This window comes from Amphiprion ocellaris, chromosome 1 (assembly GCF_022539595.1).
Source record: "Amphiprion ocellaris isolate individual 3 ecotype Okinawa chromosome 1, ASM2253959v1, whole genome shotgun sequence".
Taxonomy (NCBI): Eukaryota; Metazoa; Chordata; class Actinopteri; family Pomacentridae; genus Amphiprion; species Amphiprion ocellaris.
Genome location: NC_072766.1, coordinates 32,936,590 through 32,964,255, shown reverse-complemented (window position 1 = coordinate 32,964,255; position 27,666 = coordinate 32,936,590). Strand labels below are relative to the sequence as shown.

The following is a 27,666-nucleotide window of genomic DNA, read 5'->3' as shown; positions in this document are numbered from 1 at the left end:
ATTCTAGAGTGGTGTACCTGGCAGCTGGTGTGGGATGGCGCATTCAGTCCTTTGTCTCTAACTGTGGATCCCCTGCTGGAGTCGCTGGAGTCACCATTATAACCCTCCTCACTGGTCACATCCTGAGGCCAGCAGCGTCGACGAGCACCAGCATGCGCTCTGCAGGTAGACTACACACACATACACAAACACACAACGCAGCTGTACTAAAAGTAGCAACAGCATGAAGCAAGATGACTTCAAGTCAACCTGTATGCTGATCTAATAGTGATGCAACAGTAAACATGGTGTAATTATTTATAGTCAGTGGCAATGATTCCAGCATAATGTGAACTGTCTCACAGTTTACAGAGACTGCAATGCCAAGGCAAAGGCAAAGAGTCTGCATAACATTAACACAGTGGTCCCTTGCCATATCACGGTTCACTTTTTGCAGTCTCACTGTACTGCGGATTTTTAAATTGCATTTGGTATCGCAGATTTTTTGTTGTATCGCAAGATTTTGCAGTATATAGGTATTTCAATATATTTATTAATGTGGTGAGTTGCGTTGCAGTGTTGAACCTGGAGAAAGGACCTCTATCTTTTGAAGTCTCTGCATCTACCAGATGCTTTTAATTTGATAGAAACAAAAAGCATCACTATGGGATATGTGGCAGGAAGTCATCAAACACACCACACTGCTCATTCACAGTCTTGACAACATAACACTTAACTAAACTAACTAGGATGACTAAACCACAAAAACACAATAAAACACAAACACTAATAACACTGTAACACTAACATAAACCACAATAAATATGACATTTAAACCCCCAACACCCCAAACTCCCATGGTGCATTGCAGCACAACAGTTCAGTCATAGCGACTGGCTCCACAATTGCTACATTATTTTAATTATTTTTGCATTTTCGAGCCTAAAAAATTGAAAACAATGTAAAAAATATATATATAGAAAATAGTAATTAAAACATATTAAAAGGATATTTAATTGAAATAAATTGTGAGGCGTACAGTGCTGGGCGCTGATTGGCTCAGCGACCATAGCATCATCTGTCTCCCCTGCATAGCATGCATTCAGCATCTTGCCTTATCCATTTCACATATCACTGCACATAGTGTTGCTCTGCCATGTTGTGCAGTGTGTGGGGTTCATAAAGCCTTAAAATACATATAAATAATAAAATAAATATGGTCGCTACTTTGTGGATTTTTGTTTTTCGCTGGGGGGTCTGGAACGTAGACGAGGGATCACTGTAAATTCATGTTTATGTCCCATAAGTCATGTGATCTATAAAAGCTTCAGGTTTGCAATTAAGAATCAAAGATGTATTGTTTTTTGTGCCATCTACCATATACTAGAAGCTTGAACTTTCTTTATCTCGTCTATGAACACTCTGTGCCTGTTATACAGAGATTCCTGAAATTATCCAGGGCCTCAACACACAAACTGCTGCCCTCATTCTGTGAGGTCAGTTTTTGTAAGTACACAGATGATAAGGAGACAGACACGGATAAAGACTTCTGCTGCCACATAGTACTAACCTTATTTTAGCAAAAATTTTCGTTTCAAATTCTTCTACTATTGCTATATTGTATATAATTTGGCATAAAGTTTACTTAAAGCCATCCTTTTCAGGGGACTACCTTGTTGCTCCTGTGGGCCAGATTCAGGACCAGCTGACTGGACAGGTTGGCAGCAGGAGAGTTGTATGGGACATTATAACCTTCATCAGGATACACAGGTACTGACAGTCTGTTGTCAGACCACGTTTCTGTTATAGACTGTAATGCAGGAAAGAGACAAGAAAAGGTGAAACTTGAAACCATGCTGACAGATTTACACTAATCAACATTGTGACAATCATTGTGTTTATTGTCTGTGTTTGCATGTCACCTTGGGTGTGTCTAGGCTGTGGACACGGGCTGATGGGCTATGCTGTGTGTTGTGGTGGTTGTGGATGGTGAGGCAGCTGTTGTGGAGGCTGCTGGTGTTATCGCTGCAGGAGCAAGCCATAGTCTTCGGTGCTTGTCGAACCATCAGCTGAGTGCAGTTCCTCTCCAGACAATGCTCACATCTCTGACGGCTGTGAGAGCAAGACTCGGGTCTGCGTAGACCTGGGACATTTTTAAATATGAATGGAATGTGCACTGTATACAGCCATGGAAAAATAAGTGCAACTGATGTCTACGGAAATATTTTTAAAGCATTGTCTGATCAAAATGTTATAATATGGCCATATTTTATCATTAGCAAAATGTAAACTTTCTACTGACAGTTCAATTTACTGAAGGAATTAAAACAATGATAACTCCTGCACAAGTGTTGGATACCACAATGACACATCAACACCATTGTTCACGATCTGACAACAGAAACAGGCCAATAGAACTAGAACTGAATGCTATCAGCAAAGAATTTAAAAGACTAGAGCAAGCTCTGAATGCTGCAAAATGGGTTGATCAATGTGATTTGTCCAAACTGTTAAAACCATTGAACACCAATGTTTTTCTCTATTTCACAGCCAGAAGTGATGCTCACAAGTGTTAAAATATGCCTATATTAAAAAATGGTTTAGACATTGAAGGAATCATGGTTAGAAGATAATGCAGGTAACAAATACTGGTTGAAATTAGACCTTTCTTTTTGCTATAAGATGTTTTGATCAACTGCTGTGTCATTTGGTCATTTGAGCTTTAAATGTTTACCCTAAATGCACTTTTCAAAAGTGTGGACAGTCCATTTAGGGCATCAATGCTTTTTTTCTATTATCCAATTCAACCTTGATTCTGATCATCAATATATGATTTATATGGAACAAATAAATATGTTACCATCAATGCTCCACTGGCTCTTATTTTTTCTCAGTTTGCTGTTGGCCACTGCATCAGCGATAGCATCATTCAGCTGCTGCTCTGATACCTGTGACACCGAGATGATGGAAATGTTAATAGTACAGTGCAAACAAGCCAAGTTGTCAGATCAAATGTTGATGTTCAGGTAAAAACAAACGTAGTAGAACGGATGAAATACAAAAGAAATACAACATCGGTGTTCACAGGCAGACCTATAAGTCTACCTGTGAAGGTGAGTCTACTGTTTGCAGTACTCAGTGGTGGTTAAGGTAAATGAAGTCGAGTCATTGCATACTTTAGGGTCTGGGTGTCGACTGACGATGATGTGGACTGGACCTGCTGTGCACTGGCTCAGAACTGCATAGACGTCATTCAGCGCCATGTTGTGAACCACAGTGTCATTAATTTCCATGATCTCATCCCCACACCTGAAGGTAGGAAGGAGTGTTCAAAAAGTTCAGAAGGAGGAGTGTAAGAAAGAAAGAAAAAACAAGCACTAAAAAGAAAAGCATGGGCGTGCATAAGAAAACCTGTGCCCTAGAAATGACATCTATACACCAAAAATTTCAGCCACAAATATGGAAAAATGTTGAATAGGTAAAATGTTTACTGATATTGAATTTGTTGCCTGTCAAATATCGGGTCTTGTAGTAAAACATCCACTTCGGGTGACTACAAATAAATAATTTTGAAACGTGTCTGTGTTTATTTCCCGTATCACTTGGTTTAGGTTAGAGAAAGACTGGTCTGTTCTAATGTACAACAAGTACAGTAAGTTCAGACAAAGCATGTATTAAAATAAACTAAAGCTATCTTTTCCCATCCTTAATAAAAGTACTTTAGTTTAACCAAAGTGCATTTAGGTGTCAGAATGCAAACCCTGTCTCTGGTCTCACAGTCTTTCACTTTTTAAGTGCACCACATAATCCAACCACCTCCCAGCAAATCTGAGACAAGGCTTCATTTGTTGAAAAAACACTGTCTCTGAACATAATCCAGTCTGTGATTACTTTTGCTACCTCATCAGGAATGTAATTCCAAGGAGAGGAGGTGAGTTCATGCACTGTTAGTCTATGGACTCAAGAGTCACAAAAGTAGTGACACATATAGAAAGAACTCTAAATACGGAACATAATATTGTCACTGATACACTCTACGTTTAATCTTACATCATATTATATGTATGATATTACAGAATCTTACTTTTGAGTATGTATCTAGATTTAGTAATCTTACTGTAGTTACATTTTATGATAAAGGTACTACTCTTTTGAAATGTATACAGTTCAAAAGTAGCCCTTACCGGAGTCTGCCATCCATGTGAGCTACCGATCCAGGAGAGAGGGTGTGAATGTAGATCCTGGGGCATCCGTCAGCAGATGGAACACAGCACAGTCCAATACCCAGACCAACACCCACCTCTGAGGTAATACACATGCATATACATTTTTATTACCATAGTAAACCAATTTTACATAAACAGTACACAACAGAAGTCAGTACAATACCTAAGAAATGTGAAATGATTCAAAACTGCATGGCCTCTCAATAATGGAATTATTTCTAAGTTGACAAGTATAGAAGGCACTGGTTCTTAGGAACAATCAGTTTAGAAGGACTATATTAAATGCTGAAAAAGATTGTTCAAGCCATATATTTGTGGTTTGATTGAAATTACATTCCCACAATTTTAAGTCAGGGCACCATTTTAGAGCATCCAATTACAAAGCTCTGTCTGCTTCTAGAGGAAAAGTAACTTGTTTTTATTTAACAGTGGTAGATATGGGCTTGCTTAATACTAATGTTTGTAAATGCTAATGATAAGACTAAAACATTTAGGGGCTGGATGTGTAGGAGCCAGGATGATTGTTTTTCTTTTATTAATTTCTGGGGGTTTTTTTGAGTTATCCCCATCTAGTGGCTGAAAGATGGGTATAAAAGCCAGGGAAGCTGCCAGGAAAGTGTGACCTACCAAAGAGAGACAGTCTCTTGACCACACCACACATCCAACGCCTGCAGCAAATTCATCCTCAGCTTATCTGTAGCATCCTATGCCTTGTTTGCTTCTAAGTTTCAAGAAATTTATGTTACAATAAATAGTGCCTTATTTTTAAAACATTTTTTCTGTGGATATTATTTTCCTTTTGGATGTGTGTCGAGTCAGACACTTAGGTACAGCCACCACAGTGGCTATATAGGTGCAGGAATAGCCACTACACATACATTTAGGTGATGAACTGACGATGTCTATATATATTGCTATTTTTGTCTTTGACCTCATGTTTTGTTATCTTTTTGAAAGTGAGAAGACCACAGAACCAGAGCAGAATAATTTGGTGAGTAAAGAAGCAGAGTCCTGTTAAGGCACAGTTTAAAATAAGCTCAAAGAACAAAATGATTAATCACTTGTTCAAATCAGAAACTAGTACCTATACTGTCCCCTGAGGCTGACCTTTCTGCAGGATGATCTCCATCATGATGCAGTCTCTGGGCTTAGCAGGCTGACCCGGGATGCTCAGTGCGTTACTGCAGATGTTCAGGTAGTCGTAGTCTCCCAGATCAGCGCTGACCCTGGCCATGGCTGTTGTGGTGCTGAGGGAGCGTGACCTGCACAGCTGGGCTACCTGCGACTGACCACACAGAGCCCCAACACGCAGGCTGGTCCTCACCACCAGCGTCAGGAGGCCCTTTTTGATTTGCTGCACAAAGGCATATCAAAAGGCACTTCATATTTCAAATCAATTCTAAATTTGTTGTGAGGTTAGTTGCTCAGTCTGGGATTTTATCTGTTTTTTATTAGACTTAGTCCAAACTTAATGTATGGTATTTTTACTACTAATTACTAGATCAGTTTGCAGTGACTTAACCAAGTACATTTAAGAACACAAACCATGTAAGTAGAAGCTATTCTGAAATATTAAAAACTTTAAACTAGATTTGAGCGACGTGGCAATAAAACGTTCACAGTCAGAAAAAGGCATGCAATAAATGCAACAAATGTTAGAAGAACAAAACCATCAGACATTCACGAGCTATGCAGTAGTGCAGTAATAGGCAGGCAGTTCTAACAAAAACAACTATGTCATTTTGCTATGGAATGGCTTAGACATACACGACATGTAGAAGTTAGCACCTCACAGCAAGAAAGTTCTGGGTTTGAACCCCAGCTGAGCAGCAGCAGCTGAAGTCTTTCAGTCTGGAGATTGTATGTTCTCCCTGTGCCTGCAGGAGGTTTCTCTGGTTCCCTCCCTCAGTCCAGAGACATGCATTGTTGGAGATCATTTGATACAACCACCTGTTACTTGATTAGACTAATTAAAATCACTAATTCTTATACTTCAACTGAAACGTCAACATGTTATATATGTTTTAACTTCAACATGGCCATACACTGAAACACACTTCATGTCAGCTGATATTTCAACTATTATCTTCTTCTGGCCTACAAATCACATTGCTTAAATGAACAATTATTAACCACCCCAACACTTCCATTTTAACTAAAAAAAAAATCTATTTTCCAATTTACTAATGTTTTTGTCTACACAATAAAGATAGTGATTTAAATAGTTAACCCTAAGTACATTAGGCCATTTTTACCCTTTTTAATTATAGTTAACCAGCTAACTTACAGCTGGCAAATCTTATAGTCAAAGGAGCACTGCAATTATCAATTATCCAATGAGCACCAGACCCACAGAGAGCCTGCATTTCTTCAAAACAGTGTGAATACATTCATGCAAAAAAGATGTTATACAGTGGATTCAGAGGATTAACAGTAGTAGAACCTGATTCCACTATAATCGCAGCTTTCATATGCTAACCTCTCAATACACTGATTGGTGATTTCCATCCATCCATCATCTTTACACAGCTTAACCCTCATTAGGGTCACAGTGGGGCTGGAGTCTATCCCAGCTGACATAGGGTGAAGGCAGGGAACACCCTGGACAGGTCACCAGTCTATCATAGAGCTGCATATAGAGACAAACAGTCACACTCACATTCACACCTACGGGCAATTTAGAATCACCAATTAACCCCTGCATGTTTTTGAACTGTGGGAAGAAGCGGGAGAACCCAGAGAAAACCCATGCATGCACAGGGAGAACATGCAAACTTCCTGGTTGCTGGTATCAAAATGGAGTTGCCTTACTTTGAATTTGTGCAGAGCTTCATCATGAGTCAAACCATGAAGTGACTCTCCATTCAGCTCCAGGATCTCATCACCTATTAACAAAGAGAAGAACGGAAGAACCAACTTAACGACTTCAAATCAGCTGCTGTAAAACTAAAGTAGTACTTATCTTCTTTTATTGAGAAATGACTGCACATACACTCAGTGTCACATGAACTGATACTTGAAATATTATGAAATTCTCACATCTCCAGAATTTGTCTTTCAGTTTTTCAGCTCAAAATACTGTGAAAAAGGGGGGCAATGGCTCTAAACCCCCAGTTTTAGCCCTGTTCCAGACAGGCTGTTACAGTCACTGTGTCTTTAAATGGAGCTGGGCTGCTAATGTCCAGGTCCTCTCAGGAAGAAGACTGTCTGCATTTGTGATTGACAAAGTGGAATAAAACTGTGGATCGCATAGTAGCTGACACATGGATGAGTGTGTGAAACCAAGACTTTCTATCACTTTTAACTTTCTTGCCATGAAAACACACAACACACACACAGTCCTTGTTTATCGGTTTCAAATCAGTCTTAAAGTTCTCTTCGTCTCTGAATGTCCCCCAGTATTAGTTTCTACAGAGTTCTGACCTGTGGGAATATATTCAAAGCTAATGGTAATGTTAGCCATATTAGTCACACAAAATACTAACATTAAGGATTTTCAGATTGTTGGGGAGCAGTGCCATTAAAAATAAACGTAGTGCACTGGGTCCTCAGTTCCTCAGATCCTGACAGTGCATGAAGACTCTTAAACATTCTGACCCTCCTGGAGTTGGTAGAAACAGTAATAGATACCTGCAAGCTGACATTTATGCAACAAAAAGTAAGAAAAATATGCTGGCACCAGCTTTACTTTTAAGATTAGGTTTAGTTTTGTTTCAGCTCAGGTGGCCCTGAACCATCGCTTAATAATACTGCTGTAGGCCAGTGATGCTGGGAGACCTCTCAGGATATACTGAGCTCTTCTTCTCTACTCTACTCTCTGTCACTCTACATGCATATTCCATGTTAATAACTCTGGGTCTTTTCTCGCCTGTAGCTTGTGTTTTGTCTTCTCTCTCCCTGTTCCTTTTTACAGATATCTCTGGCTCTGGTTTCTGACCTGCAGTTAATGGTCCCACCAGCCTCAGTGATTATTGTTTTTTCATTTCTTACTGCTCATCTTTTCTCTCTCCACTCTCCTCTCAAAGCAACTGGTCCAGACAGATGGTCATCACCCTGAGCCTTATTTTGTTGGAGGTTTCTTTCTGTTAACACAGCATTTGTCCTCTCCACAAGTGCTACTTAATAAGGTATCATTAGTTTTCTCTCTATGATACATTAAGCCTTACTGTGTAAAATGTCCTCAGATTACATATGTTATGATTTGTCATTATTTATGAATAAACTGAATTCAGTTGAATTGAATTTTGTTTAGCATGTATTTTTTGTAGGGGATTATACATGATCTAAAATACACTTTTTGTGACGGGTTGCACATAAACCATTTCAGTTCAATTCAGTTTTAATTATATAGTGTCAATTTACAACATACATCATGCCAACAGTCAACAGGTGTGGGCTCAGTGGAATTATCACCTGATGTACACTTAGTGAAAAATGGGAAATACAGCATTGTGTCAACTGTTGTATGGTGTAATTTTCTGGGTTGTTGGTGCTGAGCCATGAGTCTTTCCATCTAAAAATGCAACTGAGTGGTTGCGAGTGTCTTGTATGGTATGTATGTTGTTCCTCACCTTCTTGCAGTCTTCCATCAGCAGCTGCAGCTCCTGCTGGGAAAATCGTCTTGACATAGATGCCCATTGGTCCATACAAGCTGTCCCTCCCTCCCACTATACTGAAGCCCAGACCCTGGGAACGGCAGCAGAGGCAAATACAATTAAACCATTTCAATAAAGTTAACAGTACAGTACAAAGCAAGTCGAGTGGCAAAGGTAATTTTTGATTAAGCAAGACAGAGATATTGATGTTTACAGTGAGGATGGGAGGATGGGCAGCATGGGACTGTGTTGTTTGTAAAGAGTCTCTGCAGAAAACAGTCTAAGCTGCATGAATTACAGATATTAAACCTATAGCATGTAGGGGTAGCAAGGTAAAGGTTTACATTTGATTAATAGTGATGGTTTACTTGCACTCTCCAACAGTTATTATGGTCTGCTGAGAAGGTGATTTCGGCAGTGACTAAAAACCAGCAAGGTTAGAAAATCTGGTTTTGATGCTAGAGAGACGTACAGCAGTTGTTCTGTTGGTGATGGTGGTGGTGGTGTATGGTTCCTACCTTGCCGTGGCCCTTCATTAGCACAATATTACAGATTATGAAGGCTTGCACGTTACTGCAGGAGTGTACCAGCTGGGCAGAGCTGAGGGAGCGGGAGGGACGCTGAACAGTCTGGAGGGGAGCAGAGGAACATATTCACAAGGCTTGGAATTATGTCACAGTTTCATTCCCATTTACCCCTAATACTAGTAAATAGTAACCCTTTGTTGCTGCCATGACAAAACTAGGCAAGAAGTTTAAGTAGTATTATTGGGTGTTTTTTTAAGCATCTGTTACTTTAAAACACCACTACAAGCCTTCTTGGATTCATCCAGATTTTTTTTCTTTTTAACAATTTTTTGTTTACTAGAATATAATGTGTGCTGATAAGCAACTTTTGTTTTGGCAAAAGTTAATGATCTTTGATGTCATGGTCTTTCTCACTGAATTGTAAAAGATGCACAGTTTTCTTTATGTTTTACCGAAACTAATGCATTCTCTGTGACACGAAGAACCTTCGGGCTGCTGTCTGTTCTGTTCTCTTTAATCAGCACTGCAGCTGATCAGAGCGACTCCTGTGCTGCTTTGGCTGGTTTCATTTACTAGTTAGTCCAAAGGGGAAAAAATACCCCAACACTCTGTGGTAGTTTATTAGATTTACTGCAATTTGATTACAGACATACCTGTTTACAGACAGGTGAAAAATAAGTAATTAAATAAAATAAATGAATATTTCATTGATAGAGTAGATATGCAACACTGAATATATTAGCTTTTGTTGGTCAAATACAGATGTATATGGACAGACTAGAATTTAATTATACATAAAATGTATATTTATTTGTTATTTTATATATTGATTTAGTGTATCCGCCTTCATCTGAGCACTGGTGTCTTTTTGTTTTCTTTAGGAGCACTCTAGACAGACCACAAGTGAAATTGGGACACACCTTCTCATTCAGTGGTTTTTATGTATTTTAATTATGTTCTACACTGTAGATTAATACTGAAGTCATCAAAACTATGAATGAACACATAGGGAATTATGTAGTAAACAACAAAGTGTTAAACAAATCAGAATATGTTTAATATTTTAGATTCTTCAAAGTAGCCCCCTGTTGCTTTGATTGCTTCTTTGCACACTCTTGGCATTCTCTCAATAAACTTCTTGAGGTAGTCATCTGAAATGGTTTTCCAACAGTCTTGAAGGAGTTCCCAGAGTTACTGAGCACATGTTGGCCCTTTTTCCTTCACTCTGTGGTCCATCTCATCCCAAACCACTTGGATTGGGTTTAGGTCAGGTGACTGTGGAGGCCAGGTCATCTGATGCAGCACTCCATCACTCTCCTTCTTGGTCAAATAGCCCTTACACAGTCTGGAGGTGTGTTTGGGGTCATTGTCCTGTTGAAAAATAAACGATGGTCTAACTAAACGCAAACTGGATGGGATGTCATGTTGCTGCAGGATGCTGTGGTAGCCATGCTGGTTCAGTGTGTCTTCAATTTTGAAGAAATCCCCAGCAGTGTCACCAGCAAAACACCCCCCACACCATCACACCTCCTCCTCCATGCTTCATGGTGGGAACCATATATGTAGAGATCATCTGTTCACCTTTTCTGGTCTCACAAAGACATGGTGGTTGAAAGCCAAAATCTCAAATTTGGACTCATTAGACCAAAGCACAGATTTCCACTGGTCTAATGTCCATTCCTATTGTTTCTTGGCCCAAACAATTCTCTTGTTGTTGTTCATCCTCAGTAGTGGTTTCTTTGCAGAATTTCACCATAAAGGCCTGATTCACGCAGTCTCCTATGAACAGTTGATGTTGACATTTGTCTGCTACTTGGCTTGTTGGCTCTAATCTGAGGTGTTTTTTTTTTATTTTTATTTTTTTATTATTTTTTTGGCCTTTTTTCAGCTTTTTATTTTAAACGCAGTGAGAGAGAGACATGAAACAGGGGAGAAGAGTTGGGGGAAGACATGCAGCAAAGGACCGTGAGCGGGAATCGAACCCAGGCCGCTGCGTTGGGGACCAGCCCCTATACATGGGTCACTGCTTAATGTGTTGAGCTATACGGGCACCGCTGAGGTGTTTTTAATTTGTAGTTTCTGAGGCTGGAAACTCCAATGAACTTATCCTCAGCAGTAGAGGTGACTCTTGGTCTTCCTTTCCTGGGGCGGTTGTCATGAGAGCCACTTTCATCATAACATTTGATCATTTTTATGACTGCACTTGAAGATGCATTCAAAGTTCTTGAAATTTTGCAGATCAACTGACCTTCATGTCGTATAGTAATGATGGATTGTCATTTCTCTTTACCGAGTTGAGTGATTCTTACCATACTATGGATTACAACAGTAGTCAAATAGGGCTGTTGACTGTGTACTAACAGTACCTCTGTACAACAAAACTGATGGTCTCAAACACATTAAGAAGGCAAGAAATTCCACAAATTGACTCTTGACAAGGCACATCTGCTAATTCAAAACCATTTCAGATGATTGCCTCATGAAGCTCATTGACAGAATGCCAAGAGTGTGCACAGCTGTCATCAGAGCAAAATGGGGCTATTTTGAAGAATCTAAAATGTTAAACATATTCTGATTTGTTTAACATTTTGTTGTTTACTACATAACCCCACATGTGATCTTTAATAGTTTTGATGTATTCAGTATTAATCTACAATGTAGAAAATAATCAAAATAAATAAAAACCATTGAATGATCAGGTGTGTCCAAACTTTTGACTGGTCCTGTATTTTTTGACTATGTGTTGTCCTCACAATTTTCCACATTAATGTACAGGTATGGTCACCACGTGCAATCTGCAAAACATTTATTTTGTAGTGCCAGATAAATACAATACCTGTGTAGTGGTGTGAGAGAACTCCAGCTGCTGGGACAGAGACTTCCTGTTTCCATAGAAACCACTATTCCCATTAGGATGATTGGCATACAGCTCTGGGGTTTTCATAATGATGCTGTCCAGATCTCCAATCCAGTACGGATGAACACCTAGTTATGAATGCAGTATCATCAAAAAATTAACATCAGGTTGAAATTAATTTATGTCAGACTTCTTAGGGAGAAAAGAACCAGAACCAGCATTTACATCACTGGGGTACAGTTCAACCTATGAAACCAAGTTTAACAAAGCTGAAACTGATGCACTATGTACTAAGGCGTAGTGTAGCTATCAAATATTTACCAGTTACTGAAAATGTTTAGTTAATGTAAAGAATTAGAAATGTGTCAATCTAGTTCTATAGCGCTATGTTTTTAAATTAGTTGGTTTTCATTTAATTAGAGCTGTCTTTCTATTTCTAAGAATCCATCCATCCATTAAACACTGCTCTCTGTATTTATACAGCACTTAGTTCTCATTAGGGTCACAGGAGGCTGGAGTCTATCCCAGCTGGCTTAGGGTGAAGTCAGGGGACACCCTGGACAGGTCACCAGTCTATCACAGGGCTACATATAGAGAGAAACAATCACACTCACATTCACACCTACGGACAACTTAGAATCACTGATTAACCTGAGCATGTTTTTGGACTGTGGGAGGAATCTGGAGAACCCAGAGAAAACCCATGCATGCATCAGGAGAACAGTGAAGGCATTCAGAATGCTGGACAAATTGAAAATGTGACAAGTAAAGTTCTTACAATTAATCCTGATCTCTGTACCAAATATAATAGCATTTTATCCAACTGCAATTTCACCCCAAAAAATTTGATTGAGATTAAAGGTGGTGCTCTGAGAACCATAGCACCACTTTTTTGTAGATTTATAGATACAGCTACATCATATCACTGAGAAAGTGGAAACCCTGACCTCCTGGTGGTTGTAGAGAAGGAGTCAGGGGGTCACGAAAGTGACCAGATTCATCCTGTGGACACCATAAATATCAGTTGAAATAAAGGTATCTGTATGTTTCACAAACCCTGTAAAACAACATTGTAGCTGGCCATCTGATAAAACTGAGTAACCGAGGAATTAGAACTATGTTTACCTAAATCAGATACACTTAGATACAAAGTGAAATGCAGCGTGGCTAATGGATGATTGGTACTTATACTTTTGAATCACAATTGTATGATACACACTGGTTGAATTGGAGCGTGTCCTATTGCTGGTCATCTGTTCTGGTGAGCTTTGTTCTGTTTTCTTAGCCTCCCAGCATCTCTCCTCGTTCACCTCTGGGATGGGTAGCTGTACACACACAAACACACATGAACACAAAGATATGTTTCCATCATATATGCTATATATATATATAGCATATATATATATATACACACACATATATATGTACCGATCAGGCATAACATTATGACCACCTGCCTAATATTGTGATGGTCCCCCTTTTGCTGCCAAAACATCCCTTACCCATCGAGGCATGGACTCCACTAGACCCCTAAAGGTGTGCTGTGGTATCTGGCACCAAAATCTTAGCAGCAGATCCTTTAAGTCGTGAAAGTTGTGAGGTGGGGCCTTCATGGATCGGACTTGTTTGTCCACAGATGCTCGATTGGATTGAAATCTGGGGAATTTGGAGGCCAGGTCAACACCTCAAACTTGTTGTTGTCCTCAAACAATTCCTGAACTATTTTTGCTCTGTGGCACGGTGCATTATCCTGCTGAAAGAGGCCACAGCCATCAGGGAATACTGCTTCCATGAAAGGGTGTACATGGTCTGCAACAATGCTTAGGTAGGTGGAAAGCGTAAAATTAACATCCACGTGGTTGGCAGGACCCAACGTTTCCCACCAGAACATTGCAAAGCATTACACTGCCCAGCTTGCCTTCTTCCCATAATGCATCCTGGCTCTATCTGGTAAGCAACAAGGTAAGCAACACACGCATATCTGGCCATCCACATTATGTAAAAGAAAACGTGACTCATCAGACCATTCCACCTTCCTCCATTGCTCCATGGTCCAATTCTGATGCTCACATGCCCATTTTTGGTGCTCTCTGCAGTGCACAGAGATCAGCATGGGCACCCTGACTGGTCTGCAGCTATGCAGCCCCATATGCAACAAACTGCGATGCAATGTCTATTCTGACACATTTCTACCAGAACCAGCATTAACTTCTTCAGCAATCTGAGCAACAGTAGCTCATCTGTTGAAGGGCCAACCTTCATTCCCCACGTGCATCAATGAGCCTTGGTCACCCATGACCCTGTCTCCAGTTCACCACTGTTCCTTCCTTGGACCACTTTTAGATAGATGCTGACCACTGCAGCCTGGGAACATCCCACAAGAGCTGCAGTTTTGGAGATACTCTGACCCAGTCATCTAGCCATCACAATTTTGTCCTTGTCAACTCGCTCAAATCCTTCCACTTACCCATTTTTTCTGCTTCTAACACATCAACTTTGAGGACAGGTGCCATAATGATGATAATCAGTGTTATTCACTTCCTCTGTCAGTGGCCAGAATGTTATGCCTGATCAGTGTTTGTGTATATATATATATATAAATGTTTGGTGGCTAACCCGTATTCTACATATGCTGAATCAGATTAAGCTTACCCTAACTTAATACAATTTTTTTAAATCAAAAATTGTTGTGTCAACAGACAACCAAATTAAAGAATGACAACTGTAAAATTAATTGTGGGGCAACACATTTTTTTTTTCAAATATTGGTGTACCTTGAGGTGATTGTTGTTGGCCAGAAGTTTTTCATCTGTGTATCCAGGAAATGACTGAAGGTCAGGTGGAGAGATGAGAGCTGGGTGCTGATCTGGAGTATGTGAATGGAGAGTGTCTTCACATGTGGAAATTTCCTAAAGTGAACAACACATCAGCAAAGAGAAACATTTCAGCTGTGGACCAAAATGAGCCTTCAAGCCTATAGTATCACCTCAATGCAAAACATGTTGCTGCGAGCAGGGACAATCTGCATGTCCATAGGATCCGTTTTTCTCAGTTGGAAACGCACCGCATCTGAATATCACCCGCTTGGTGGGCAGGTCGCTAGCAGGCCACGAGGTGGTCACATGACAGACCTTCAGACCTTCCGTCCAGTAGAAATGTCGGACTAACATGGTGTCTCGGTCGCAAACTTCCTTTTTTATTACAAAAACGCTTCAACAAAAAGTATTTCTGAAAGCATTTGAGGTGAGAAATAAGCTGCTGAATCTGTCCTCGTTTTAGTTCAACAACGGCTAGTTTAGACAGTTAACGAAAGTTTTGCGGTACATCTGACCTCCGCTCCTTGTGTCGCATTTGCATAAAATAAAGGTCAAGTCTATTTTATGCAAAAAAGCTCCAGTGCAATGCACCAAAACACACCTCGAAACATGCTGCAACACAACCCACATGCAGTGCGGTGCGTTTCACAAAGACAATGAATGGGATGCAAGGAATTGTCGGATCCTGTGGACACGTACATATGACAGTCCTGGTCCAGGTAAACGGTGTAGCCCGCCCACAATAGGACCACTTTTCAAGACGTTGAAAGTGCTTGAATTTACAAAAAGTATTCAAATGTTGAATATAATTGCTATAATTGCACTTTGAGTTGGCAGTAATCTGTGAATCTAGTAGACAGATGAAAAATGCACAGATAAATATAAATGAAATATAAACATTTTTGTTGTTAAAGTTCATGTATATGTCTATTCATAGATTCAGTCGTCAACCAAAATTTATTGGAATTGAAAAATTTTGCTTACTGTGTCAAATATTGTTATTTGACAAAAATGTGATTAATCGCAATGAACTAATTACAAAGCCTCCAATTAATCTGATTATTTCTTTTGTCACATCCACCCACTAATTATATCAGAATAGAGGTGGTGAAATAGTGTAAAAGCAAGTAGAAAGTATGCAGTAATACTATGTTATAAGTATAATTCAGTGTTATGTATAATACTGTATATTATAGCAACATATTGTCATGAATATACAGAATGTGTATCAGATTAAAATGAATCACGTGCTGTTTTAAAGAGAAATTATGCAACCTTTGATGTTGTTGAGTAATTTACACTATTGTCTATATGTCTTCTGTCTTATTATTTACTGCTCTTTAGAACCACGGCCCATTTCATTTCTGAAGAGAGTGATTATAGGGGAAAAAACAGTCACAGTGTTAAAGAAAAAATCAGCTGAGCAAAGTCGTCACATGTTAGACATTCTTTCCTACTGCTCTTTTTTCCATTTCTCCTTCGTTTTGTTGTTCAGGTTTCCACTTTTGAAAGTGACTCAGATAGACTTGGCAGGATGATGAAGTGTCACACTGTCCAAAAGGAACGCTTCCATAGAAAGTAAAATACTACAGACTGGGGAAAATAACTCAGGCATCTGCGGCTGCTTGGATATACTGAAATACACCATGCTGGGCTCTGGACACCTCTGTTCCACAGTTGTATATTATACTAATGCTGTTCATTCTTGTTGATGCAGTTCCTTATGTAATAGTACTACACTCCATGTATTATTAAAACAATGACTTAATCATTTTTACATGATTAAATATAATAACATCTCACAGATGATGTGATGTAAAATTTCTTAACATTTCCTTGACTTTCCATGACTAGTTGGAGAGTTTAGCGAACTGTTCCTGGTCCGTTAGTGATGGCAGAATATATCAAACTCCTTGTCTCTGTCTGGAAAAAGAAATTCCATGAGTGCCATGCAGCTTTCAAATGATATAAAAAATATGTTTGGGTTTTTTTTTTGTTTGTTTTTTTCTCTCTTTACACAATACACATTTTTTGTTGACCAAATTTAAATTCTTTAAATTCCTTTATCCGTGGTGGCCCTTTGTGGACTCCATACAGCCTTGTTTGTGAGTGTGTGTGGGAAGACTGGGAATGTAATCTTGAAAACAATGCTGTGCCCACTCTGTAATAGTTAGAGCAATTTTCTGCTGATTGCCAGTCTCTGCATAACCTTTCTAGCAATGTAGGGGATTCATCTGCAAATATAGGAATGTATTTTGAATTTATTGAATTTATAGGATATTAATTTAAATGTCAATGAGTAAGTCACACATAGAAAAAAACTCTACAAACTCTAAATTCTATTTATGCTTTCACCTCTACTAAGCTCTACAAAATTAGGTAAAGTCGAGGAGACTGTAGAGATGCATTAAGAAATGTATAGCACATGCAACAGCAGATCAAAGTTGTATGTGAACAAAGTACAGTATTAGCAGATGGATTGTCATTGTGCAAACTATAAATCCATAAATATATCAATTACCAACACATACAAAACTAGATAAATTGCTACTTTTGATTTATCGGACTGAAGGCAGCAGCATTATATGTTCGTAAAAATTAAAGGAAAGAGTAATAAACACTGTTAAACATTGAATGTATCAGCTGTGTCAGCTCCTGTTACCTCGTTATAGGCTTTAATGTGGACACTCCTCATTCCCTCCCCATCCATCAAAGCACTGCTGTTTAGAAACTCTCCATTAAAGGGTGCTAGCTTGTCTGGGCTCAGGAAGCTGCTGCGTCTGAGGAGAAAATGTACACAAACAGCTGAAAAACCAAGCAGGTCTAACAATCTTCAAGCACAAAATCACACTGGATGACTCATTCATATAAAAGTCAGTCTTCATGGTAAAAATATAATTCAAATATTGTTTATTACACTGACATTACTGGGAAGGGAAGAAAAACCCACTGAAGGTCTTTTCACTGACTTAGCAGATTAAAGGTCCCTATACAGTTTTAAACCACTATTATTTTAATGAGATGGTCTGTTTTGTCTGTATTGTATATGTTCACTAAGACACACATGCTTGCACAAGTTATCATATTCATTTTACTTCACTGACTGACAGACAGTTTCAGTAATGCACAAAGAAATGACGTCAACAAAATATCAGCAAATGCAGTAAAGAAGAGGACTGCAATCTTGTAAACACAGACATAAAGCAGGTAAAATATAACACAGTTTTTAAACAACCACATTCTAGAATACAATTAGTCTCACATAACCAGATCATTCTTTAGCGTTGACACATGTTGTGTAGAATGGTCTGGCTGCACCTCATTGTTATTCTACTACAGGGATAATCAAAGCTCTGCCGTGTTTGTATTTGGTTATACCAATCACATTGCCTTGGGTTTGACAGGGGAGTTGTTCTCGTGGAACGTTAGTATGCAGGGAGGTGAGCACTGCCATTAAAACGACTAATTCACTGAAACCAAAAAACAAAAAGGGGCTGCTTTACTGTGCGATCCAAAAACTTTTGCTGAAACATCAAATTTTCAGTGTGGTTGGTTGGTGCTTGGAGTGGCAGTTGCTGTTTTACATAGTGAAGCTGATTTTGCAAACATTAGTATCAAAGAGTGTAAATGGCAGGCTTATGCCCCTATCTACATCCATCGAGTCAGACTACTGTGATATGAAGAAGAACTTGCTTTCCACAAATTGTTTAAACCCCCGAAAATACATATAATGTGTGTTTGTGGGTAACCCACAAAATAAATGTGACCTCAAGTTTGTTTGTTTACAATAAAGCTCCACTGGGCAACCTGAACTTCAGCATAGTGGAAACAGGCTGCAGGAAGTAAAACATCAGGACTTTAGTAATCAATCTCAACACTCTTTCTTTCTGCTGTTTCAGACTTGTCTTTATTTCATGGGTGTTCTTGACACAAGGTCAGGGTCATTGTTTGTCACTGGGCTTGCGTATTACAGTTTTTGACATTTATGCACAACTAAACATCTCCATCTGGGCTGTATAATTAATCTTTAAATGTATTGAAAGAAATACTACAACAGCTGGAGATCACACCTCCATTTCACATTGAAAGCAGCTGATATCAGCTAATGGCTAGTTTTTGATTAGGTAAACACAACTCTTTGTACATTCTATTTAGTTTTATTATGTTTTTGTTTTGTTTTCCATTAGATTTTTGAATTTCCATTCGATTTTGTAAGTCAGACAGAAAGCATTGAGAAATTAGAAATGCATCACAGTTGACTTCAAAATATGAACCTAAACTTGTTGTTTAATGTTGAAGAATATTTATCAGGCATTGTGATATTTTTGGTCTCTGTCTTCATCGGTTTTCTAACCTCATTTGTTCTGACTGAGGGACTCTTTCTACTGTGCTGATGACTATCAGCTAACCAATATATCAGCCAGACGCTATCTGCACCTCAGAGCTATTGTAATAGGTGTAGGGCCCCTAGCTGTTTGAAGCACCACTGAAAAGAATAAGTGGAGGCTTTGTTGTCCTGGTCAAGATAAACGGTTCAAGAGCAAAGCTGGGGAATCAAAGTTATACAGTCGAGCTGCACAACCAACCAACTGTGTCTGTGCCAAATCACAAGAAATGACTATAAAGTTAAACTTCATTACTCACAACACCTGTGGAGTACCATCTGTAAACTGCACATAAAACTCACTACCAATCAATCAAAGGAATTCAGAATATGTACAAATGAATCTCAGACATCGTTACCTACAGTGACAGATTTTCCTACAGTGCTTCATTATCATTCTGCTGTAAAGAAAAAGAACATTCTGGCTTGTTTGTAGTTCCTGAGATCGATCATCTTCAGTCTGGGTGGTTCTAAGATGAAGTTGAGATGCCTTTGGAAAATAGTCATGAGGTAATTATTTTGGTGAAATATTTGCATGCATTGAGGTGAGCACTGTCACCTAAATAGATAATCCCCTGGGTAAAAAAAACAAGCATGTCTGCCTAATTGCACAATCCCGATGAAACTTCCAGTGTGGTAGCCTGCTGCTTGGAAGCTATTGTTGCTGTTTCCCTTGCTGAATGGGATTTTGAAAACGTAAATGCAGATAATGCAAGTGGATGAGTAAATGCAAAAATAAAGTTTTTAATGTGAATGAAGAAGATTTAGAGTCCTAAACAAACATCAGCTGTCATATTGCCTTTCATGAGTGAGCAGCCTACAACAGCAACAAAGCTGGATCTTTTCATTTAGTTGATTAAACACCTGAAGCCATCGCACAGCAGCCCTAACTCCACCTGCTAATTCTGTGCATCTCCAATTAATAATGTCTATCCTCCAAGTCTGGGCCACTCTTTCAAAGACACTGCAGGAAATAAAGCACTTAGGGTTGTGGTAGTATGTTTTATCACCTGTGCAGGTTCCCTCGATTCCTCCCTGGCTCCACATTAGTGACTTTGCTATCCGTCTGAATGCTGTTGTCAGCCATTTGTGGTCCACACACCTCCTCAGCAGGCCCTGTGGCTACACACATCCTCCAGATACTGCTCTCCTATAGACACATATACATTACAATATATGCACATGGTAAACAAGTATAAAGGGACCTCTATAGTAGGAGGCACAAAACAAACTTAATGAGCTCTTCATAAAGTGGGTGAGCAAGGTGATATCCAAGAATAAAGAAAATAGCAGTAAGGTTTTATTGTTGCATTAGCTGGAGCATTGTTGATAAAGCAAAGTCATATATCTTTCACTGGCTTTTGGACCAGGTTATGATATGATACCAGTGATAAAATACCAAGAGAGTATTGTCTCTAAATGGGAACCAAAGAATGTTTTATAATGAGCCAAAGAATGTTTCTCCATATTCAATACTTTGAATATGGAGAAACCATTTTTCACAATCTCATCATCACAAAGGCCACATATGAAATCAAGAAATCCAGCAACTGATAAGTAAGAATAATGGATGAGTTTGAATGTTATATTATTAAAATCAACTTTTTATGACCGCATGGCTTAATTCACTGTATTCACATAACGTCCTTCATAATGTTTTGTGTAATTCCTTACCATTCCTTGAGTTACATTCTTCAGTAAAAATAAAATTATTATTCATTCTAGTTTCTTCGAATTTTCAACTTCTGTGTCTTGCGCTTGTGGTTGGACTTTACCATTTGTGCCCAGCTACACTATATGGTAGGCGATAATAAAATACTATAAAAATAATACAAATATTTCAAAAATAATTTTGCCTTTACTTTAATTCACTCATTTATTCATATTTATTCTGATGTGATGATACAAATCTTTAAATATAGCCTACAAGCTAATAAAGGAATGAATTATTTAACGAGTTAATGAATAAATAAATTAAAGTAAAAACAATTGCCTAACTTATACCAATCAGGCATAGCATTATGTCCACCTGCCTAATATTGTGTTGGTCTCCTTTATGCTGCTAAAACTCCTCTGACCCAGGGGGGCATGGACTCAGGACCTCTGGGGATGTTCTGTAGCACCAGGATGGTGGCAGTGAATTCTGTGGGTCCTTGTGGGTTGCAGGGTGGGATCTACCTAGATCAGGCTCACCCACAGATGCTCAATAAGATTTAAATCTGGGGAATGTGGGACTTGGGTGAACAGCTTAGCTCTGTCATGTTCCCTGGGCCACTCCTGAGCAGTTTTTGACATGTGTCAGGGAGCATTGTCCTCAAGGACTGTTGATACTATGGCGATGTTTTGGGGGGTGGTACATGTCAAACATTCACATGAATATCACGACTCAAGGTTTCCCAGCAGAACATTGCATTACAACAAGATGATCAATATTATTTACTTCACCTGTCAGTGGTCATAATGTTGTGACTGATTGATGTATCTTGTAGCCAGTAAGGTGATTGTTCAGTTTGAACTAAGAACTGTAAAGTGTTACAAGGACCAGACACCTTTATTTAACTGTAAAGACTTAGTGCCAACTTAAGCCAAAGGGATTTGACTATGATGTTGTATCAGTCTGGGAGATGATTTAAAATGATCGATGTTCACCCTGGCACAAATTAGTCCCAGAGGGCAAACACTGCTCCATTAAATTACTGTTGAGTTAAATTTCAATCAGAGTTATCAGAGTCAGCCTGGGCTTGAGTCAATAAAATGGTGTAGTGGGCAGCTGTGGCTCAGAGTGGATTAGCCACCAATTGTAAGAGTGTAAGTTTGACAATGAGATGATACAATCTTATAGAAAGAGTAACTTTTCTTTAAAACCTGATTTTCCCTGGCCGCATGGCTAATTGGCCATGCTAGGTTATGGCCTTGGTCCTGATTAAACTATCTCAACAACTATTTGATTGATTATCACAAACTTTACTCCAGACATTCATGTTTCTCTCAGGTAATCCTCTGACATTTTATCCAACACTATCATTGGATAGAATTTCAATAAATTACATTCTGATCAGCCTCAAGTGATCTGTGCTGATTAGCACAAATTACATAATAACATGTAAAGTATGAGTTGTTTCTTCAGATTTCATTCATGCATTCATTTGTTGTGCTATTTTTAGTTAGAATAATCCCAACCACATAAAAAACCCATAACGTCCTAGAGGAAAAGATGCAGACAAATAATTCAATGTGATGTTTGGTATGAATAAAAATATCCTTATAATTTCATAAACTCACTTTCTATGTGACTGAATAAGCAAATGTAGACAACACAACATGCACTGGCCAGTTAGGATGTGTCAGGCGCTTCAGCCTTAAACTTAACAGGGTAATATGTGAATATATAATATGTAAAGTGTGTGTATTTGGCATTAAGGCTAATATTGAAAACAAATAAGGTATCAGAAAATCTGAATCTGTTTAACCTGTGGGCACAATCACATACATTTGTAGTTTTAAACTACTCTACAGTATTATTGCTCATTTATAGAAAGTGAGATATAAAGTGAGTGATGAGTAACTGACAGTGTAGCCCTACTTGACCAGGACTGACTCAGCACAGCATAACAAGCCCTGTCTTTGTCTGACTGTTTGACATTCAGGCCAGCCACAGCTCTTAATCTACCAACACACCAACACAGGGCATGTGATTATCATTTCATTTTGACTAAAAACATTCCCCACAGTGTACACAGCATACGCTTAGCATGTGGATACCTTGTTAACTTTGGGATATACCAAAAAGAAACACTAACGTCTACATATTTGAAAAATGCCAAATGTATGAGTATAGTTTTGGGGTAAAAAATGAATCTGACATGGAGAGAACAATATGTTATATAGAAGATGTTTCAGTCACCCGACAGGAATCAATTACTCTTTTCAGGGAAACTGCACAGAGTAAGTGTACTGAGACCTCTCTTTACATTTTTTAATGTGAAATTAATACAGGAATTCATCTGCATATGAATGTTTGTCTATACCCAAAGGCTTTCATAACACACTGGAAGCTTTGTGGCTATGATACATTCCTTAAACAGTTTACATTGGATTTTTCAATGAAATATAAATCAAATTAAATGCGTTGCTATATCTAATGATGTCTTGGAACACAAAAAATTTAATGTTTTCAAAGTTGTTCTAAGTAATGCATGAAAAAAACTTGTCAGTGCAACTGTGAATCATTATGAGACTGTTCTCACCTAAAAAAAAGTCTGCATTGTTTTTTTAGTAATCAAAGCAAAACTTTATCATTTTTGTTGAACAAAAGTCACTCTATCCATAGATGGTAACTACTGCATAATGCTTATGCAAATGAATGACATATCCAATAAATGTAGGTTTCATCATGTTGAACATTGGACCTTGGCGAATGTGAGGCACATGTTACATATAAATAGTATGAAGCTGCAAGTGGGATATGACGGAGCTTTCAGAAAAGTCGGAATTTCCCAGGCCTAATGAAAACTTGGATGAAGACATGAAGGAATATTTACAAATTGGAATCTAATTTAGATGCCTCCAGTATAATGTGACTGTCTAAGTTCAGAAGACTGTAGATGCACCACTACCACTTCCAGGTACATAGTGACAGAAGAGTATGTTTCAGTGGCCTAATACTGGCTGTAGAGGAAGGTAAACAGTGAAGAAGCGCCTAACACAAATGTCTGCACTTATAACAAAAGGAAAAAGCAATAAATCTTGCTTGTCCACTTCCAGTTTTGCAAAAAACAAACATTCACTACACACACTAGATTCAGTAGCTTATGTGCATTGGTTTATATTTTTAGAATACAAATAATACAAATATTACTCAATAATATTGGATAATATTTGTATTGCAGTAGTATTATCACAGAAGCTTCTCCTTTAATGAGTCTGAAAGACTTCCAGCAACACAAAAATATCATCTGCTAGTGAATCTATTCAGAGAATCACCAAAGAAGTATTCACCCTCATGAATGGCAGGAACAACATTTAAAGCATTCAGTTGTTTTTTGGTCATTTCATTTTGCACCAGAATAGTGGACTGACCACCACTGCAATCTCTGGAATCATGCTGCTATGGCTAAACAATAACAATCAACTGCAGCAACCATAAAATCTGTGTAATGTAGAATAAGGGTGAGAAAGCTTAAACTCAGTCTATGTAAATGCTTAGAATAATTTGTATACAAAATGTCCTCTAAAATAAACTCCTGCAGTCTTACCTTAATGCTGAAGGACTTCTTTATGCTCCTTTTATTCTCCCTGACAGTTGTGTTTTGAAGCTGACGGTCTGCCTCGCTGTCTCCTCTTCTCTCCATAGATGATTGCTGGGTCATCCTCCATTGTCCGTTTTGCGTATCTCTATATCCTATGTGATCCACACTAATCGTTTTTGACCTCCAGCTTGGACCCCATGCCCTGCACCCATCTGATGCTTCCTCAGCATGTCTGTCCTCGGGACAGTCTTCATTGGTCTTAGAGTGACACAGGATCAGGGACCTGGACAGTCATTGAAAGACAAAAGGTCACATTCAGTCATTAAATGATATGAATAGCATCAAAGCAAGAATGGAGAAATGCCGGCAGAAAAGTCGTATATTCTGTGTATTCTGTGTATATGGAAAAAGAGCTCTAAGTTATCTCTGCTCTTCAAATGACAGAATTGAAACAATATTGTACCATTTTGTAGATTCAGAAATACATTTTAAATATTCACATTATCCCATAAAGAAGATTCCATGCTATTTAAGCCAATAACAAAGTGAGTAAATTAACTTTATCTGTGTTTCATTTCCGGTATAGCCCTAGTAGTAAGTGTTTGAGTAGCAGCGGTACCTGGAGAGCATGACCAGCTTCTTGGAGCGATGGCTGTGGCTGCTGCTTGGGTTGTTGTTGCTGCTCTTCCACTGGTCCCTGCGTCTTCTCTCCATCCTCCGAGCAGCCGCTGTGCTGGCTTTCCTCCTCTGGTGGGAGTATCTCTGAGGCATGGCCATCAGTGTGTGCGTATGAGTGTGTGCTGGGAGCTCAGTAGTCAACACACTCCTCCCAGCCGGCCCGAAGCCTAATGGACAGGGACGCTCTAGAGGGCAATTAGAAAATTCAGTTAGGACAGTCTGACTGCCTCTATGTGTGAGTGTTCTGAGAAACTGCCGAGGCAAATGTGGAAGCTAGTGAAGATAAAAGTGCTTTTCTTTGCTTCCTTTGAAAAAAACTGAAAAAAAACATCTTCAGTCCTCATGACACTTACTTAATCAGATGACTGTTCAGAAAAGCACTTAGATAATGTACACACACACTAAAGTATGACATTTCGGAAGGGCATAGAACATGAAACACAAAAACAATTCATTGGGTAGTACACCTCCTAGCTTCATTCATGTTTTCATGTACACAACAGCCATAGCCGATTGGTCCCATTAATGGATTGGAGTGAATGGTGGTGTGTATACATTTCACAGAGCACTACTGGATGACCTTCCAATGCATTATACATGCTAATGTAGATGGCCTCTCATATTTGCCTTGAACACTTAGTAAACAATGCTCAGTAGCTCTTTAATTGAAACCCATAAGGCCTTTGGTCTAATCATTTTTGTTACCTTCTACCCCAGCCCCCTCACAGTCCAAGCCTGACTGGCTTCTAATTTCCAGCTGTATGAGATGTTGATGTTTCAGCTGCATCACCATTTTTGATTGGGATCTCATTACACAAACTGAATGCTAACTAGACCAACTTCTGTGGTTTCTGCTGGTTGGACAGGTGATTAGGATTTAGAGACCTTAAAACAAATCAACCTTTAAAGGTTTGCAAGATTTTTCTCTGCTTCCAGTCTGTGTGCTAAGCTAAGCCTGGCTTGAACTTGGTTGAGAAGCTTGTGTATGCTGTAGCTTTAGACCTGAGTACTCAGTGGAGCTGGCTGTTGCTGCTCTGCAGGGATACTGAGGCCCATATGCTGACAAATGGCTCTCTGTGCTGTGAATATTACAACATACTGTGGAATATAAGAGAGCTTTTCAAACTGCAAATTCTTTCTATAATGTGCTGACCACACAGCAGGGAGCTGAAGGCTTACTAAAACATCAAAGGTTGTTAAGATTAATCACTTGTAAAATTATCATCATAATATATAATACGTTTTAGATTATAAAAGGACGCAAAATAAAAAAGACAGAAATAATGGATTACATTTTTAAGAATGCAAAATTAAATTTATACAGATAATTACTGAGTTGCCAAAAATAAATAAATATTAGTAACAACCTGCAGGTTCCACTGAATGGGTTCAGAAGAAAGGCCTTCTTCTCTGGTGAATCAGTGTCTCTGACCCTGGATGCGTGTTAGCAATTACAGAGCATTAGTCTGCTTTTGTGTTGGCCAGATAGACAGGAAGACATGGATCTCTCTGTGGGAGGCCTATAAGCCCAACAGACTCAATTTGGCTCACTCTCTTCTGTCTATAGGCCTTTACAGTACACTCTCCAGCCGGATGTATGTTAGTGCAGTAGGAACAATTACAGCAGTAGGCAGTACATCAATGTTTTTGAGTGTCTCTACACAAACTATTGAAATGTCTTTTTCAATTTTTACTCTAGGTAAATATAAATGAAATGAGCATTGTGGTAAACCTCAGTCAGATCTGCAGCACTGTACCAACTGCTTTTAATTTGCCATTGCCCTGTTGTAGTCCTTCATTTAGGAAAAGAAAAAAAAACTCTCCTGGTAGAACATGTGTCACAAATGTCATGTCCATAGTCAATTAGAAGAAGTTGAACGCTGCTGGAAAGGCATTCACTTCACTGTCCAAAGGTACATTTCTGAATGACTTTGTTCATAGCAAGTTCTCCAAACTAAATGATGACCTATTTTATCGTTAAGATAAAAGGAAGATACTTTGTTTTTTGAAAGGCCAGTAAAGAATCATGACCTATGCTTTTTGTTAAATTTGAAGAAAAGTTTTCATATTTTGCCTGGAACCAAAATAGTTAGCCTAAATAACCATAAAAATCAGGAAAACAGCTAGAACTAGACAACTCCTATCATAGTTCTGTTTTCCTTTTCATGGGTAAATATTAGATTCTGCAAAACATTTTTTTTGCTATGCTGGAGGTATAAATTGACAGTCCTGATATCTTACTGTTGTCAGCTCTCGCCATCTCTATGCCCAGTGGTAAGTATGACATCTGCACATGTTGCAAGCTGCAAGATAGTCCCTTTCTTTTATTCCAATCAGTTGCAGCATGTCTAACAT

The 27,666-nt window shown here is 38.8% G+C and overlaps 1 protein-coding gene across 5 annotated transcripts in view; it reads right to left on the bottom strand.

Moving 5' to 3' along the window:
- Positions 1–27,666, bottom strand: part of il16 (interleukin 16) — a 41,349-nt gene that overhangs the window by 11,906 nt on the left and 1,777 nt on the right. For all 5 annotated transcript variants that reach the window (XM_055012256.1, XM_055012263.1, XM_055012249.1 and 2 more), the window contains exons 2-18: positions 25,253–25,496; positions 24,640–24,916; positions 20,395–20,534; positions 17,663–17,780; positions 14,959–15,093; positions 13,404–13,509; positions 12,164–12,312; positions 9,319–9,429; positions 8,777–8,891; positions 7,017–7,090; positions 5,313–5,559; positions 4,164–4,281; positions 3,156–3,288; positions 2,840–2,927; positions 1,902–2,122; positions 1,652–1,789; positions 18–170 (exon numbers count right to left, since the gene is read on the bottom strand). In XM_055012256.1, the coding sequence (XP_054868231.1) occupies positions 18–170; positions 1,652–1,789; positions 1,902–2,122; positions 2,840–2,927; positions 3,156–3,288; positions 4,164–4,281; positions 5,313–5,559; positions 7,017–7,090; positions 8,777–8,891; positions 9,319–9,429; positions 12,164–12,312; positions 13,404–13,509; positions 14,959–15,093; positions 17,663–17,780; positions 20,395–20,534; positions 24,640–24,916; positions 25,253–25,496 (2,567 nt within the window). The remainder of the gene's footprint in view (positions 1–17; positions 171–1,651; positions 1,790–1,901; positions 2,123–2,839; positions 2,928–3,155; positions 3,289–4,163; positions 4,282–5,312; positions 5,560–7,016; positions 7,091–8,776; positions 8,892–9,318; positions 9,430–12,163; positions 12,313–13,403; positions 13,510–14,958; positions 15,094–17,662; positions 17,781–20,394; positions 20,535–24,639; positions 24,917–25,252; positions 25,497–27,666) is intronic.